Source organism: Ascaphus truei, chromosome 4 (genome assembly GCF_040206685.1).
Source record: "Ascaphus truei isolate aAscTru1 chromosome 4, aAscTru1.hap1, whole genome shotgun sequence".
NCBI lineage: Eukaryota > Metazoa > Chordata > Amphibia > Anura > Ascaphidae > Ascaphus > Ascaphus truei.
In genome coordinates this window covers 201531579-201545396 of record NC_134486.1, presented here as the reverse complement: position 1 = coordinate 201545396, position 13818 = coordinate 201531579, and the positions used below count along the sequence as shown (strand labels likewise).

Genomic DNA, 13818 nt, shown 5'->3' with positions numbered 1-13818 from the left:
AAGCCCTTGAGCCCCTCCAAGGCAGACAACATCTCAAGTTGTAACACTAAAATAAATTCTTAATAACCTGTACATTACCAGGAAGAATGATTTATAATAAATCTGTCAAAATTAGTTTTCTTAATCTGGGGCGAAAAGATGCTACATCGTGGTGTGGGCATCACAATGCGCACTGAACCTTTCTCTCGTGCGCACGCACTGAATCTCTCTCGCGCACACATATACACCCACATATACACACACAGACACAGAGCCACTCTCTCACGAGCACACGGAGCCTCTCGCGCACACCCACACACTGAATAACACACAAGCACTGAACCACACACACACACACACACGGTCTCTCGCACCCACACACACACCCACTGTCGCACACACACACGGGCACTAAACCTTGCGCACGCACTGAACATCTCTCCCACGTACACACACAAACCTCTCGTGTGCACACGTGCACACTGAACCTCACGCACACACTGAACTTCTTTTTCGCGTGCACATACACACATACATAGATACACACATACACAGATACACAGGTGATACACATAATATAATATATCACACTCACTGAACCTTTTGCGCGCAGACATAGGTACTGAACCTCACTCTCTTGCGCATATGCGCACTTAGGCCGAAGGCCCCGCTGCCTCAGGCGGCGCGTGGAGAGGCACTTCAGGCTGATTGTGGTCCATAGGGAGCATTTTTGCGTGTGGGGGCGTGGCCAAAACAGGTTGGGGTTGGCCATGTCTCTGCAGCTCCCCGCCACCCCACCCGGTCTCTGTAGCGCCACGCCACCCCACCCGGTCTCTGCAGCTCCCCGCAAACTCAGACCCCCCCCCCCTCTCCAATGCGCCCCCTCTCCAATGCGCCCCGTCTCCAATGCGCCCCCTCTCCAATGCGCCCCGTCTCCAATGCGCCCCGTCTCCCATCAGCAAACACAGGGAAATGGGGAGCGCAGGATATGGGTGTCCCTCCCCCTCCCGTGTCCTGTCCGTCCCCCCGTGTCTCATCCGAAACACACACAAAACACACCACAGAGCACTCAGATCTCCAGACAGCTCCCCTCCTCCCCTCCTCATTGGCTCACTGCCGCACCACGTGACGCGTCAGAGCTGCAAAACACTAGGAGCTTGCAGCTTCGGCAGACTGACGCGTAACAGCACTCAGTCAGCCCTGTCGGAAGGAGTCAGCGGGGCCAAGCAGACTGGAGGTAAGGGGCTGGTGGCCCACACGCGCACCCGACCACAGCGGGGTCTCAGCCATACAGGGACTGAAACTGTCTCTCGCACGTGTTTATAAAAGGTAGAGAGCGATTTCACACAACTCTGCTATAAAGATAGCTTCCTACATATTAATGACTGCCTATCTCTGAACATTCACCAGCCAAGAGGCAGTTACTTTTTCCATTTTAAATAAAACCGACCAAATTCTTGATTGTGTTGATTTATAGTGGGCGGTAGTTTGTTTTTTGCAGTTACATGCAATAGTACAGCTCTCTCACTGCAGTTAACTATATGGTTTATGAGTTTTAATTGACACCTATGCACATCTTGTGGAGGCTTGCTCAGAACCAGCAGCGGAGGATCCAAGGCCAGCTTTAACCACAAGGACATCCTCGATCAATGTTATGATTTTCCACCAGTATCTCTGAATAGTTGGGCAAAGCAATCAAATATGGTCAGGGGAGCCCTCAAACCACATTTTTATAGTGGAGAAGACTGATATATCTGGTGTATTCTAGCGAGAATCATAGACCAACCATCAAATCCAAATTGTATAACCATTCTCCTATGGTTGTAGAGTACATACAGTATTTGCGTGAAGATTTTCCCAAATATCTGACCATTCTTTGTCAGATTGTTGTGAATTAAATTTCTTTCCGCATTACTTCATACAGTCTATTTAAATCTATGTAAAACTGAATTGCTCAGTGCAGTCAGTTGCTGATGTAAGAGTGAAACATACATTTTCAAATAAAGTGATATCCCGAAGCCTTTTGGAATGGTGTAGAAAGGGGACTTTACAGCTGTGCTCTTTGAACCATGTGTGAGGGTGGCATGGTGGTTTAGAATTGTTAAATGATCTGATCGAGCAAATGGAAAAAAAATGCAGGATTGGCAATTAGGGCACTCTTCAAGATTTGGTTAAACAATAGGTTTTGATGAGGCTTCTCCCCCCCCCCCCCCTAAAAAGCTGTGTGTATAAACAGAGGAACCTACACTCTAGTAGTTTACATTAGTTTACCAAGAAGCCAAAATACGGAAGTTATTTGCATTTCTTGTTATGTGCCTTTTATTAAGAGAGACAACTTATCAGTGTATCATCAGTGGTATGTAGAAATGAAAAACGGCATTTAAGTACTAAGCTAGTGTTTTTCAACCAGGGTTCCTAGAGGGTTCCATGCAACTTTAAGGACATTTGAAAATTGGACCAAATACAGAAGAATTTACAATGTATCTGATCTCAGACACACTATTAGGCCCCGGACATGTTCCCTACGTGCTTGCGGAAGCGTGCTGACGCGCCCTCCCGCTCAGCACTGAGCCCCTACAGCCGCAATTAGAGCGGCTTTAGTAGGGGCTCACCTGCGCTTCCGCGCGCTTGCGGAAGCGCAGGTCTTAGGGGAATTTAAAATTCCCCCGCTTGCCGGCGAGACAGGCCGGTCACGTGAGCGGTTCGCCCAATGAGGGCGAACCAGCTCCGTGATGTCATTGGCCCGCCCCCGGCCAGTGACGTGCCCGCCCCCGGCCCGATCCCAGCCCCCCTTCTGCCGATCCCTGCCCCCCTTCTGCCCGATCCCTGCCCCCCTTCTGCCCGATCCCTGCCCCCCTTCTGCCGATCCCTGCCCCCCTTCTGCCCGATCCCTGCCCCCCTTCTGCCCGATCCCTGCCCCCCTTCTGCCCGATCCCTGTCCCCCTTCTGCCCCGATCCATGTCTCCTGTGTGTGTGTTTGTGCATTGTGTGTGTGTGTGTGTATGTGTGTGTATGCATGTGTGTGTATGCATGCGTGTGTATTCATGCATGTGTGTGTGTGTGTGTGTGTGTATGCATGTGTGTGTGTGTGTATGCATGTGTGTGTGTGTGTATGCATGTGTGTGTATGTGTGTGTGTGTGTGTGTGTGTGTGCGTGTGTGTGCCTTTGTGTGTGTGTGTGTGTGTGTGTATGCGTGTGAGAATATATTTATCAAAGTTGCACAATGTTAATAAATAATTTATTCTCACATGTCTCTTTTTTTAATTTTTAAAATATTATATAATATATACACACACACACACACACACACACACACACACACACACACACACACACACACACACACACACACGTTCCCCAGTGACACACACACACACACACGTTCCCCAGTGACACACACACACACACACGTTCCCCAGTGACACACACACACTGACAGCTACCAAGTGACACACACACACAGTGATACCCGCCTCCCAAGCGCTTGCTGTCTCCTCTGTAAGGACAGCAAAAAGCTCCTGGTAGAGCGAGCGGCGGCAAGCGAGAGCGAGCAAGCGCCAAACATGGCCAAGGCCTTAGAGAGGATAGGGATTCCTTACAATGCATCTGATCACACACACACTATTAGGGAGGATTGCGGTTCCGAAGAAATTCACAATCTAATTATAGCGTTACTTAACTAAAAATAGTTGGGAACCACTGTACTAAGAGGCATGGAGCTATTACAATTAGGGTTTGCAGCATATTTTTTACAGTACTGCTTATGTTTTTGAGGTTTAAACGCACCCTTTTTATTTTTACGAAATTAAAATGTATTGTCCTGTATATACAATTGGCCATGCATTAGATCAATATTAATTCATACTCTGTTAAAGCATTCAAGTCGTTCTGGAGTGGAACATTCTCAGGGAATATGACAGAATGTTGAGAGAGAAATTAGTTGTACATCAGGTATTTTAGTTGCCATCTTGCATAGATTATGTCTCTTATTTCTAGCAAAGTGTTTGAACATGCTAATTTACTCAGATTTACCATCTGGTCCACAGCAAATGCTACAAAAAACTTCATGTTGTGTAGCCCCCAGCTTGCTTCTACAAAAAGTACATGTTTTAGCACCGTAGCTTCTGTAATGGTATGCAAAGTGATGGGGAGCATCATTCTGTCCCGTGTATTATAGCCGTACAATGAGCGTGGTCATACATTCCACACAAGTCTTTCTTATTACAGTATCTTATCATCCTCATAACACACCTGCCTTTATAGGAAAGTGACTTCTATAAAAAAATCAAATAATAATCTCCATGAAAATGTGTTTTTTTTTTTTTTGTTTGAATTGTTTGTTTTACCTTTTTTCTCTCTTTTTTTTAATTTATTTATTTTTTAATCGTATTATACTCAATTATGAGCTTTCCACGTACTTTTCTATTTTGGGCAGACAGCGTTTTACACACGTCAGTCCTCTAAAGTTGTGTTCTTCTAAAAAGCAACGTATAATTAGTGATTCTGGTTAAACAAACTCCCGCCCCCCATTCATTTTTCACTTATGGATAAAACCTAGAAAGCGGGTACCCTTATCTTGTTGATGAGCACCAGCTGTAACACCCAGAATGCTGAAACACAAAGGGGCTCATGGAAGATCAGCCAGAGCCGGAGATTTCATCTGTATAGTCCCAAGCGGCTGTTCAGGCTGCTGTCACTCAATAATTCCCATTTTCGTCAGTGATGGTTTTCAGCCAAAAATTATCCATATGACTTCTCTGGACAATATAGATCAGTTAAGTGGATCTGAATTATGCTGTAGATTTTTCAAGATTACAAAGAAGTGGCTTCTCTTTTTAGTCCAGCATGAAGATTATGGTTTTTTGAAGAACTAAGAAAAGCCTAATTTTTCAATTCTAAGTAACATTATTACAGAAGTTGTAGTAGCCATATCGATACTGTAAAGATCTATATTCGTTGTACAATAGGTTTTTATACTGCTTAGGGGACCAACATTACAGTTTGATTCGATTATATATTGTATAGAGGTTTATTCTATTCACTATTATTTCATGAACAAAAAACAAACAAAATCAAGCGCAAATATCCCTTACTTAAATCAATTAATACACCAAGTGAAAAAAATTTAATCTATGAAGAACTGTAATCTTGGTCCCCTAAAAGGTATCCCAATCTACAGTACAACAAATCATTGATTGATTGTGGAACAACTGTAATAATGACAGAGAAGGCTTTAACATAATGAGTGCTTTCAGTTTATTGGATCTTAAAATCTTAAAACATGATGCCTCTGGAGAATTAGAAACCAACAAAAACAGGATGTGGAAGATTTTAAGTAGCAGTTTAGTCGGCTCGCTGCTATTTAAACATTATTTTTATTTTTTAGCTTACCTGAACCAGAAGTCTCCCGCAGCTGATGGGTAATCGTCCTGGTTCCCCAGATACTTGTAGGTCTTGTTGTGCTGGTTATGACCGCCGGACTACAGACATGGTGGCAGGGTCATCAATAGAAGGTTACAAGGTCATCTCCTGATGACGTTGCAGCTTTTCGATTGGCTGCCAAAGGAAGCCCTGACCCCACAGCCAATTTTTAATGTTGGAGCCAAGTCGGTGGAAAGCCAGCTACGGTGCTCCTGAACTGGAGGGTCCACAGATGCCGGGATCTCCCTGTTTGAGGTATGTTTGAAATAATTAAAAAATTTTTTTAAGGGAATGCTGCTTTAATTGTTTCCATTTATGTTTTCCCAATTTTGGATGTAGTTCATTGACTACTTGCAAATAAAAATAAAATTTCTGAGCACATTCGCATGTCTCAGACAGGTCTGCAACCCTGCTTTTCCCCATTCTCTCTTAGCATACAATGCTTCCACTGCAGCAAGGGTTTCTGGGGAATGACAAATGAGCACACCGTGTCACCTTGTGCTTCAAATCCATTTTAACTTGGATACCTATAATCATATGCCTGTCATATTACACAGCTTCTCATCACAGCATGGGTTAAAGAAGTGCATAGCCGGTAAACCTACTCACAGACCGCTCTTTCGACCTTTTAGGGTCTCATCAGTGTTAGGCTTGTTATACTGGCTTTGCCTATGTAAGAAGGTGGAATAATGATGTAACGGCCTTTCCCCTATCCCTATGGGAAACAGCGGTAATTAAGGTACTGGTGCTACCTATTGAGTGTACAGAAGGCCTGAGCCTCCGCTCATAGGAAGCCTGGGGTGATTGTGTGTTCTCTATAACTTTATGGTGCAGCTCCTCCAACTATGATAATCCTGGGTAATAGGATGACTCCTCATAGGAACTCGTATACCTTAGGGCAGCGGTGTGCAAAATGGGAGGCGGGGCGCGAGATTGACTGCGAGGAGCGCGAGGCCCCGCGTGCTTTCCGAAGGCACTTAAATTAAGTGCCGGGGAAGCGTCGAAGGCCTCTGTAAACCTTACTTACCGTGGTTCAGCCGGCATCTTGAGACGCGTCGCCATGCAACACTGCATCTAATTACGCTGCGGGCTTATGTGACGCCACGTTGCTATGGCAACGTGACGACATAACGCCCAAATGCCGGTAACCACGGTAAGGAGGAGGGAGGCAGTGGGGTGCGCGGAGAGCAGGACACTCGGCAAGGGGCGCATGGGAAAAAGATTGCGCTCCCCTGCCTTAGGGTATACCTCAATAAAACAATCACAACCCGGTATAATATAACTCCTTTACTGTGGTCCCACAGAAGGCCTTAACTAATACTTACAACAGAAACAAAAGAAGTTGGTGAACTCACCAGAATTGAAGGTTAAAAAAGTCTTTAATGAAAACTACATAAAATGACAAAACTCCTCCTCCCATATGTTTCGCGCCCACTATGGCGCTTTGTCAACTCCTTGACAAAGCGCCATAGTGGGCGTGAAACGTGGGAGGAGGAGTTTTGTCATTTTATGTAGTTTTCATTAAAGACTTTTTTAACCTTCAATTCTGGTGAGTTCCCCAACTTCTTTTCATTGCAAGCGGTAGTTAACTCGATCCATTTTTTGTTTCTGTTGCTGCCTGGATCGGAGGACACCACCGGTTTCACCATTGTTGCGGGAGGAATGGATTAGTGGTGACACCTTGTGAGCGTGCGGCTGTACACCACTTCATTTGGAAGGAGACGGGGGTAAGGGGAAGCTTCTCAGGGAGTCACACAGCCTGGTGGGAATCCAACCTCTGTATGTACCCCGCTTCTTATACCTTGCTTAACCCCTTGGTTTTTCTCCCCTCTCCCTGCATCTATACTTATATGTACCGGACATTGCTATTATCAATTTAAAAGACTGTTATTTGATTTCACTTACCTTTTTGCTTCTGGAGCTGATATTCGTTTTTTTGCTCTGTAATACTTACAATACAATGCACGAATGAATACAACAAGGATAACAGTAATATAGTCCTGGGATAGCTAGCCCCAATAGTACCTAGGGTGCTCGGGCACCTGTAACCCAGAGACCAGCAAGCAACCCCTCCCAGTGTGTGTGAGGATAGCGCTACCTTCTCCCTTGCGTTGGTGCACAATACCTTCCTGGCTTATAGTCCCGACAAGCCACATTTCCCAGCAAGGGCAAGAACAGCAGCAGGGGTCTCCAACAACAAGCCCCTCACATCTTAATATCCGGATGGTGACTGGTACACAGGCCGCTGAGGGAAGCCTCCCTCTGCGATCCGGTCTGCTCCGCTGTGTTTCCTAGCTTCCGGGAGCTACCTATGCATAGGGCCAGTCCTGCACACGTTCTAATGTGAGGGGAAACTACCTGGGGCCTAGGGGCAGACTTTGGGCCTAGTCTGTGAGCTTGACAGGCTCCCCGAACTCTCCCTTCCTACTCCCTGGTTCCGGATGTTCTGCCAAGTTAACCCCTGTACCGCGGAGGAAATCCTGTCAGTCTCTGCCTCTTCCTTTCGGCTGTGCCATCCCCAAGGTAGCCACCGTGCATACGCATTACACAGTCTGAAGGGCCATGCCAACCATAACATTGCCGACGCAATACTACTGCTTCTCCTTACTACGGAGCTGTTCTCTCCCCCAGGAGATAAGAAAGGGGATCCCTGCTACAATGATAATAAAATATTAAAAGAGAAATGTAGCATTTCCGAACACGGAAATAAACTTCAAAATGCATAAGGCAAAATCCTGGATCTAATCATTACTTTACATTATATCACGGTTATTGTTGGATTATAGCGCCACAATAGTGTTGATGCATTGTCTGCAAAGATAAGTGTTGCTGTATGCAAATAATATACGAGGCAATCTGTAAAGTAAAGAAAAGCAACATGTTTATTTGCATGCCAAAAGCACATTATGCGTTATGCACATATACATATAGATTTCCCCTGCCCCCCCCCTCCCCCTTCAGGAGTGGGACATGGAGATTAAGGTGACTAGAGAATCCCACTATTGTTTTGTTATTGCACAAAACCTCCTAAAACTTCAGATGTAAATTTCTGTTGAAAGGGAAGTGAGGATTGAATTCCTTACTACAGATTTGACCTCAAAAGGCTATCTATGTTTTTACATACAGTGACAGCTACAGTAGTACATTCTTTTTCAGCTAATACTGTAGCTTCTGGAAAAAAAAAACTTCGGGTTTCCTCCTGAAAGCCTGCAGTTTTAGAAGAAACTTTTCCCCCCGTAACATTTCAGCGACATTTTTACATCTCCACATACTTCAGGATATATAAGTGTGTGAGCGTGTGAGCGTGTGAGCGTGTGAGCGTGTGAGCGTGTGAGCGTGTGAGAGTGTGAGAGTGTGAGAGTGTGAGAGTGTGAGAGTGTGAGAGTGTGAGAGTGTGAGAGTGTGAGAGTGTGAGAGTGTGAGAGTGTGAGAGTGTGAGAGTGTGAGAGTGTGAGAGTGTGAGAGTGTGAGAGTGTGAGAGTGTGAGAGTGTGAGAGTGTGTTTTAGGAAAACAAATGGCATGAATTTAAAAAAAAAAATTTTTTTGTTAGATTTATTCTGTATTTATTGGTTTTATATTGGGTCTTAGCTAAAGTTTACCCAATTATTCCAGCGTAACATGCAGCATAAGCCAGTGTGGAGACAAATTAACAAGGGAAGGGGGAACACCTCTGGGAAGCTTAATGTTCATGGACGTAGAGAAGGGCTCTTCCTAGCTTTTCAATGGGGCCACATCTATATTAATGTAGGGTTACAAAGATTAATATGACATTCTGGATACATTTAAAGACTTATAAATTATTATACTGTAAGACTGCAAGCATTTATACCACCATTACCATATATATTTCTATTAACTTGGCTTGGAAGGGGATTTTAGTGTAAGAAATTGTACTTGGCTGCTTGAGCAACTACAATAAAAATGGCATAATCAGACACTCCAAGGCCTTTTGCACGCTTCAGAGCTGAAGAGCCCTGCCCTAGAACATATTGAGGGTTTCCTACTGGTAAAACCGAAATGAGTTCTCAGATTAGAAAGTGAGAGAATGTTTGTTTCCCGTTTATTGATTGGCTCACTGGTAGTGACGCAGCTGGATGCCATATTGATTTCCCATGGGCAATTGGCACTCTTTTCTTGAGGGTTTCCAAGTTATTAGAATGCAGCAATTTGTCTCCAGGGGACCCTGGTAACAGACCGTGTACACTATTTAAACCCTCCGAAGAAGGGAGAGATGCTGTTGTAAAAGATAAAATGATGTCACTTGTGAACCATGAATAAATACAATCTAATAGCTGCCGTGTGAGAGCGCTCTGTGTCTGAATGTTCCATATGGCAAATACCTTTTGTGCAAGATAATAGTGTCTGAGATGCCTGTAATATTACTATTTAACAAGGCCCTGATTTTATAATATTTAGCACAGTTGTGTAGCTCAATAGCTTTTTGACAGTGTTAAAAAAAAAAAAAAAAAAAATACCCAGAGGTATTACAAACATGACACAATCACACTAAAGCTAGAATTTGCATTGCGTGTTGGAGATGCAGTAAATATACAACCTAAACTACTTCCCACCGAGAACGCAGGTAACAGAATGCTGCAATATCAGTAGCACAGTGATGAGTGCATAGTTTGGGGCATCTCTAAAAACACACTCAACGTATTGTTGTCTTAATTTTTCAGTATGGAGATTTTCTTGTTACTTAATTTCTATCTTTATTTGTTTGTCTTCTATTGAATGTTGGAAATAGTACAACTCCATACGCCTAATATCACATTTCAACCACTGAATAAACTTGACTACTTTTGTTCTGTCTCCTTAAAAAAAAAAAATTACGCGCGCACACACGCGCGCACACACGCGCGCACACGCGCGCGCACACACGCGCGCACACACACGCGCACACACATATACATACACATATACAGTACATACACATATACATACACATGGCTTTAGCCTCCAACTGGAGCAGCAGTCTGTCACGATCCCCACCACGTGTTGATAGGTTCGCTTGTATAATCGGCATACATTTCAGCGACGAAAGGCCATGACGGTGTTGTTTGAAATGTCTCGCCACTGGGAGGAGTTTAAGGTCGTCATCAACATAGTTGGAAATCTATCGGCATTAAGTCTGCTATGACCTGTGAGTCGAAATTTGTTGTCTACTTTATTAATTGTCCTTGTGGCCTTTACAATATAGGCAAAACAAGCCGCATACTGAAAGAACGCATGGCTGTGCACAGGTCGACAATCCGTAAGGCACTCTTGGACCAAAATGTTGATGACGACCTTAAACTCCTCCCAGTGGCGAGACATTTCAAACAACACCGTCATGGCCTTTCGTCGCTGAAATGTATGCCGATTATACAAGCGAACCTATCAACACGTGGTGGGGATCGTGACAGACTGCTGCTCCAGTTGGAGGCTAAAGCCATTCACGACATGAGGACATTGTCACCTTATGGCTTGAATGAGGACTTGAGACTTGGTTGCTTTATTTAATTATTTCAACTTTAACAGTTTATCTTACATTTGCTCCTTTTTTGCCTCCCCTATACACTGCTGCCATTGTCCTTGACATGGCCCTCAGTATACCCATTGGTCTTTATTGTTTATTATTATTCCCCCTTTTTTTCTAATTTGTCTGGTTTCTTTCCCTCATTTCCTACCTTCCCCTTTCCCATTATCCTTTTGTACTTTCCTTTGTTTTTCGTCCCCCTGTATGTTGCTTCTCAACCCCCCCCTTTCCTTTCCCTTTCTTGCCTACACACTTGTTTTTTATATATGGCTTTTTATTTTTATTTAGCACTTTGGTGTTCACACTGTATTGTGCCTCCTCAGGATGCATTACCTCATGCTTATTAATGTATTCAGTTTACCCTAAGGCTGTGCGTTTAAGCTGCGTTCATACTCTACCAGTTATTCTGGCTTTTACATGCTATACCTGCACGCATGCGCAATGGGCTTCCACTCGCGCTCCGTGTTACAGACTGTCAGCGCATACATGCGCAATGACTGCCCCGGTATTGTATCGCCATGGCAACTTGAGACGCTCATATTCCGTCCCTGCACGCATGCGCAATGGTGTCTCTTTCTCGCGCTCCGTGCTTTGGCATATTAGTACACATATGCGCGATGGTCCCCCCCTTTTGTGGTATCGCTTTGACGATACTAGACGCTGTATCTCGGCGCATAGGTGGTGGTTGAGATCTACACATTTACACTCGCGCCTGACATTGTACACCTGCGCATGCTCACGGGCCTCTGCTTTAAGGGTTCCCCCATACAGACACTCCGGGTCTTATAGGTTGCATAGCAATGATGTCATTTAGATCGTTTTGTGTATAGTTGCTTTCAGCTGATCCAGAGAGGAGGGGCAGGTTGTTAACCTATCACTGTTTGCTAATGGTGTTGCATGTGGGGTATATAATGGTGGTTTTTGTCACTTAAGGTTGAGCACTCCCTTGAGAAAGGTCCTGTTTCAGGACCCAAACGTCGGTTGAATGTGCCTTTTTTCAATACATCTATATTTGATATCTATCTGAGTGCTGTCTCGTTTCTTGCTGCGTAGTTTTGGACTCCTGGTCTGCCTGGTAAGGAATCTCCATTTTTATTCAATATTATATGGGACAAGCACCGACTTTCTACCTTTATTGCGAGTGACATCTGCCTTTGTATGTATATATATATATATATACAGCTAAACCCCGTTATAACGCGGTCCTCGGCTTCCCCCTGCCACCGCGTGACGGGAGATGGGAGGGGGGGATTCCCCTCCGGTTCCGGCTCCCCCTGCCACCGCGTGACGGGAGATGGGAGGGGGATTCCCTCCGGTTCGGCTCCCCCTGCCACCGCGTGACGGGAGATGGGAGGGGGGATTCCCCTCCGGTTCCGGCTCCCCCTGCCACCGCGTGACAGGAGATGGGAGGGGGGATTCCCCTCCGGTTCCGGCTCCCCCTGCCACCGCGTGACAGGAGATGGGAGGGGGGATTCCCCTCCGGTTCCGGCTCCCCCTGCCACCGCGTGACAGGAGATGGGAGGGGGGATTCCCCTCCGGTTCCGGCTCCCCCTGCCACCGCGTGACAGGAGATGGGAGGGGGGATTCCCCTCCGGTCCGGCTCCCCCTGCCACCGCGTGACAGGAGATGGGAGGGGGGATTCCCCTCCGGTCCGGCTCCCCCCGCCGCAGCACAGGGCCCTCGCGCCGCAATACAGGGCCCCCTGGCCCTGCCGTAGCGCAGGGTCGTCCTGCCCTCCCCCCCCCCCCCCATGCCCCCCCCGCGCTGCACCGGGCCATCCCACCAGCCCCCGCAGCATCGGGGGCCCCCGCAGCAGCCATCATCCCCCTCCACCGCAGCACCACCCCCACCCTGCAGCCACATGCCTCAAAAATCATCCCCAAGGTAAGGTAAGGCTGATTTATGTATAAGTGTAGTGTGTGTGTGTGTGTGTGTGTCAGTGTGAGCAGTGTGTGTGCAGTGTGAGCAATGAGCAGTGTGTCAGTGTGTGCAGTGTGTGAGCAGTGTGTCAGTGTGTGTCAGTGTGTGTGCAGTGTGAGCAGTGTGTCAGTGTGTGCAGTGTGAGCAATGAGCAGTGTGTGTGCAGTGTGAGCAATGAGCAGTGTGTCAGTGTGTGCAGTGTGTGTGCAGTGTGTGTCAGTGTGTGAGCAGTGTGTCAGTGTGTGCAGTGTGAGCAATGAGCAGTGTGTGTCAGTGTGAGCAGTGTGTGTGCAGTGTGAGCAATGAGCAGTGTGTGTGCAGTGTGCAGTGTGTGTCAGTGTGAGCAGTGTGTGTGCAGTGTGTGCAGTGTGAGCAATGAGCAGTGTGTGTCAGTGTGAGCAGTGTGTCTGCAGTGTGAGCAGTGTGTGTGCAGTGTGAGCAATGAGCAGTGTGTCAGTGTGTGTGCAGTGTGAGGTGTGTGCAGTGTGAGCAATGAGCAGTGTGTGTCAGTGTGAGCAGTGTGTGTGCAGTGTGTGTGCAGTGTGTCAGTGTGTGCAATGAGCAGTGTGTGTGCAGTGTGCAGTGTGTGTGCAGTGTGTGTGCAGTGTGTGTGTAGTGTGTCAGTGTGTGCAGTGTGTGCCGTGTGTCAGTGTGTGCAGTGTGCAGTGTGTGTGCAGTGTGAGCAATGAGCAATGAGCAGTGAGTGTGTGAGTGTGTGAGTGTGTGAGTGTGTGAGTGTGTGAGTGTGTGAGTGTGTGAGTGTGTGCAGTGTGTGCAGTGTGTGCAGTGTGTGCAGTGTGTGCAGTGTGTGCAGTGTGTGCAGTGTGTGCAGTGTGTGGAGTGTGTGCAGTGTGCAAAAAAATAAATTTTTTTTTTTAAAAATTTAAATTTTTTTTTTTTTTTTTTAAACGGGAGCCATGGGAAAACCGCGTTATAACCGAATCGCGGTATAGCGAGGCGCGTTATAACGGGGTTTAG

The 13818-nt window shown here is 46.2% G+C and overlaps 1 protein-coding gene across 5 annotated transcripts in view; it reads left to right on the top strand.

The window, feature by feature from the left end:
- The window catches only part of MAP3K4 (mitogen-activated protein kinase kinase kinase 4), a 188216-nt gene that overhangs the window by 19329 nt on the left and 155069 nt on the right, over nucleotides 1-13818 (top strand). For 3 of the 5 annotated variants that reach the window (XM_075596742.1, XM_075596746.1, XM_075596741.1), the window contains exon 2: nucleotides 5367-5656. The exons of the other annotated variants lie outside the window; for them this stretch is intronic. In XM_075596742.1, the coding sequence (XP_075452857.1) occupies nucleotides 5574-5656 (83 nt within the window). In that variant the 5' untranslated portion in view covers nucleotides 5367-5573. The remainder of the gene's footprint in view (nucleotides 1-5366; nucleotides 5657-13818) is intronic. 5 annotated transcript variants of the gene reach the window in all.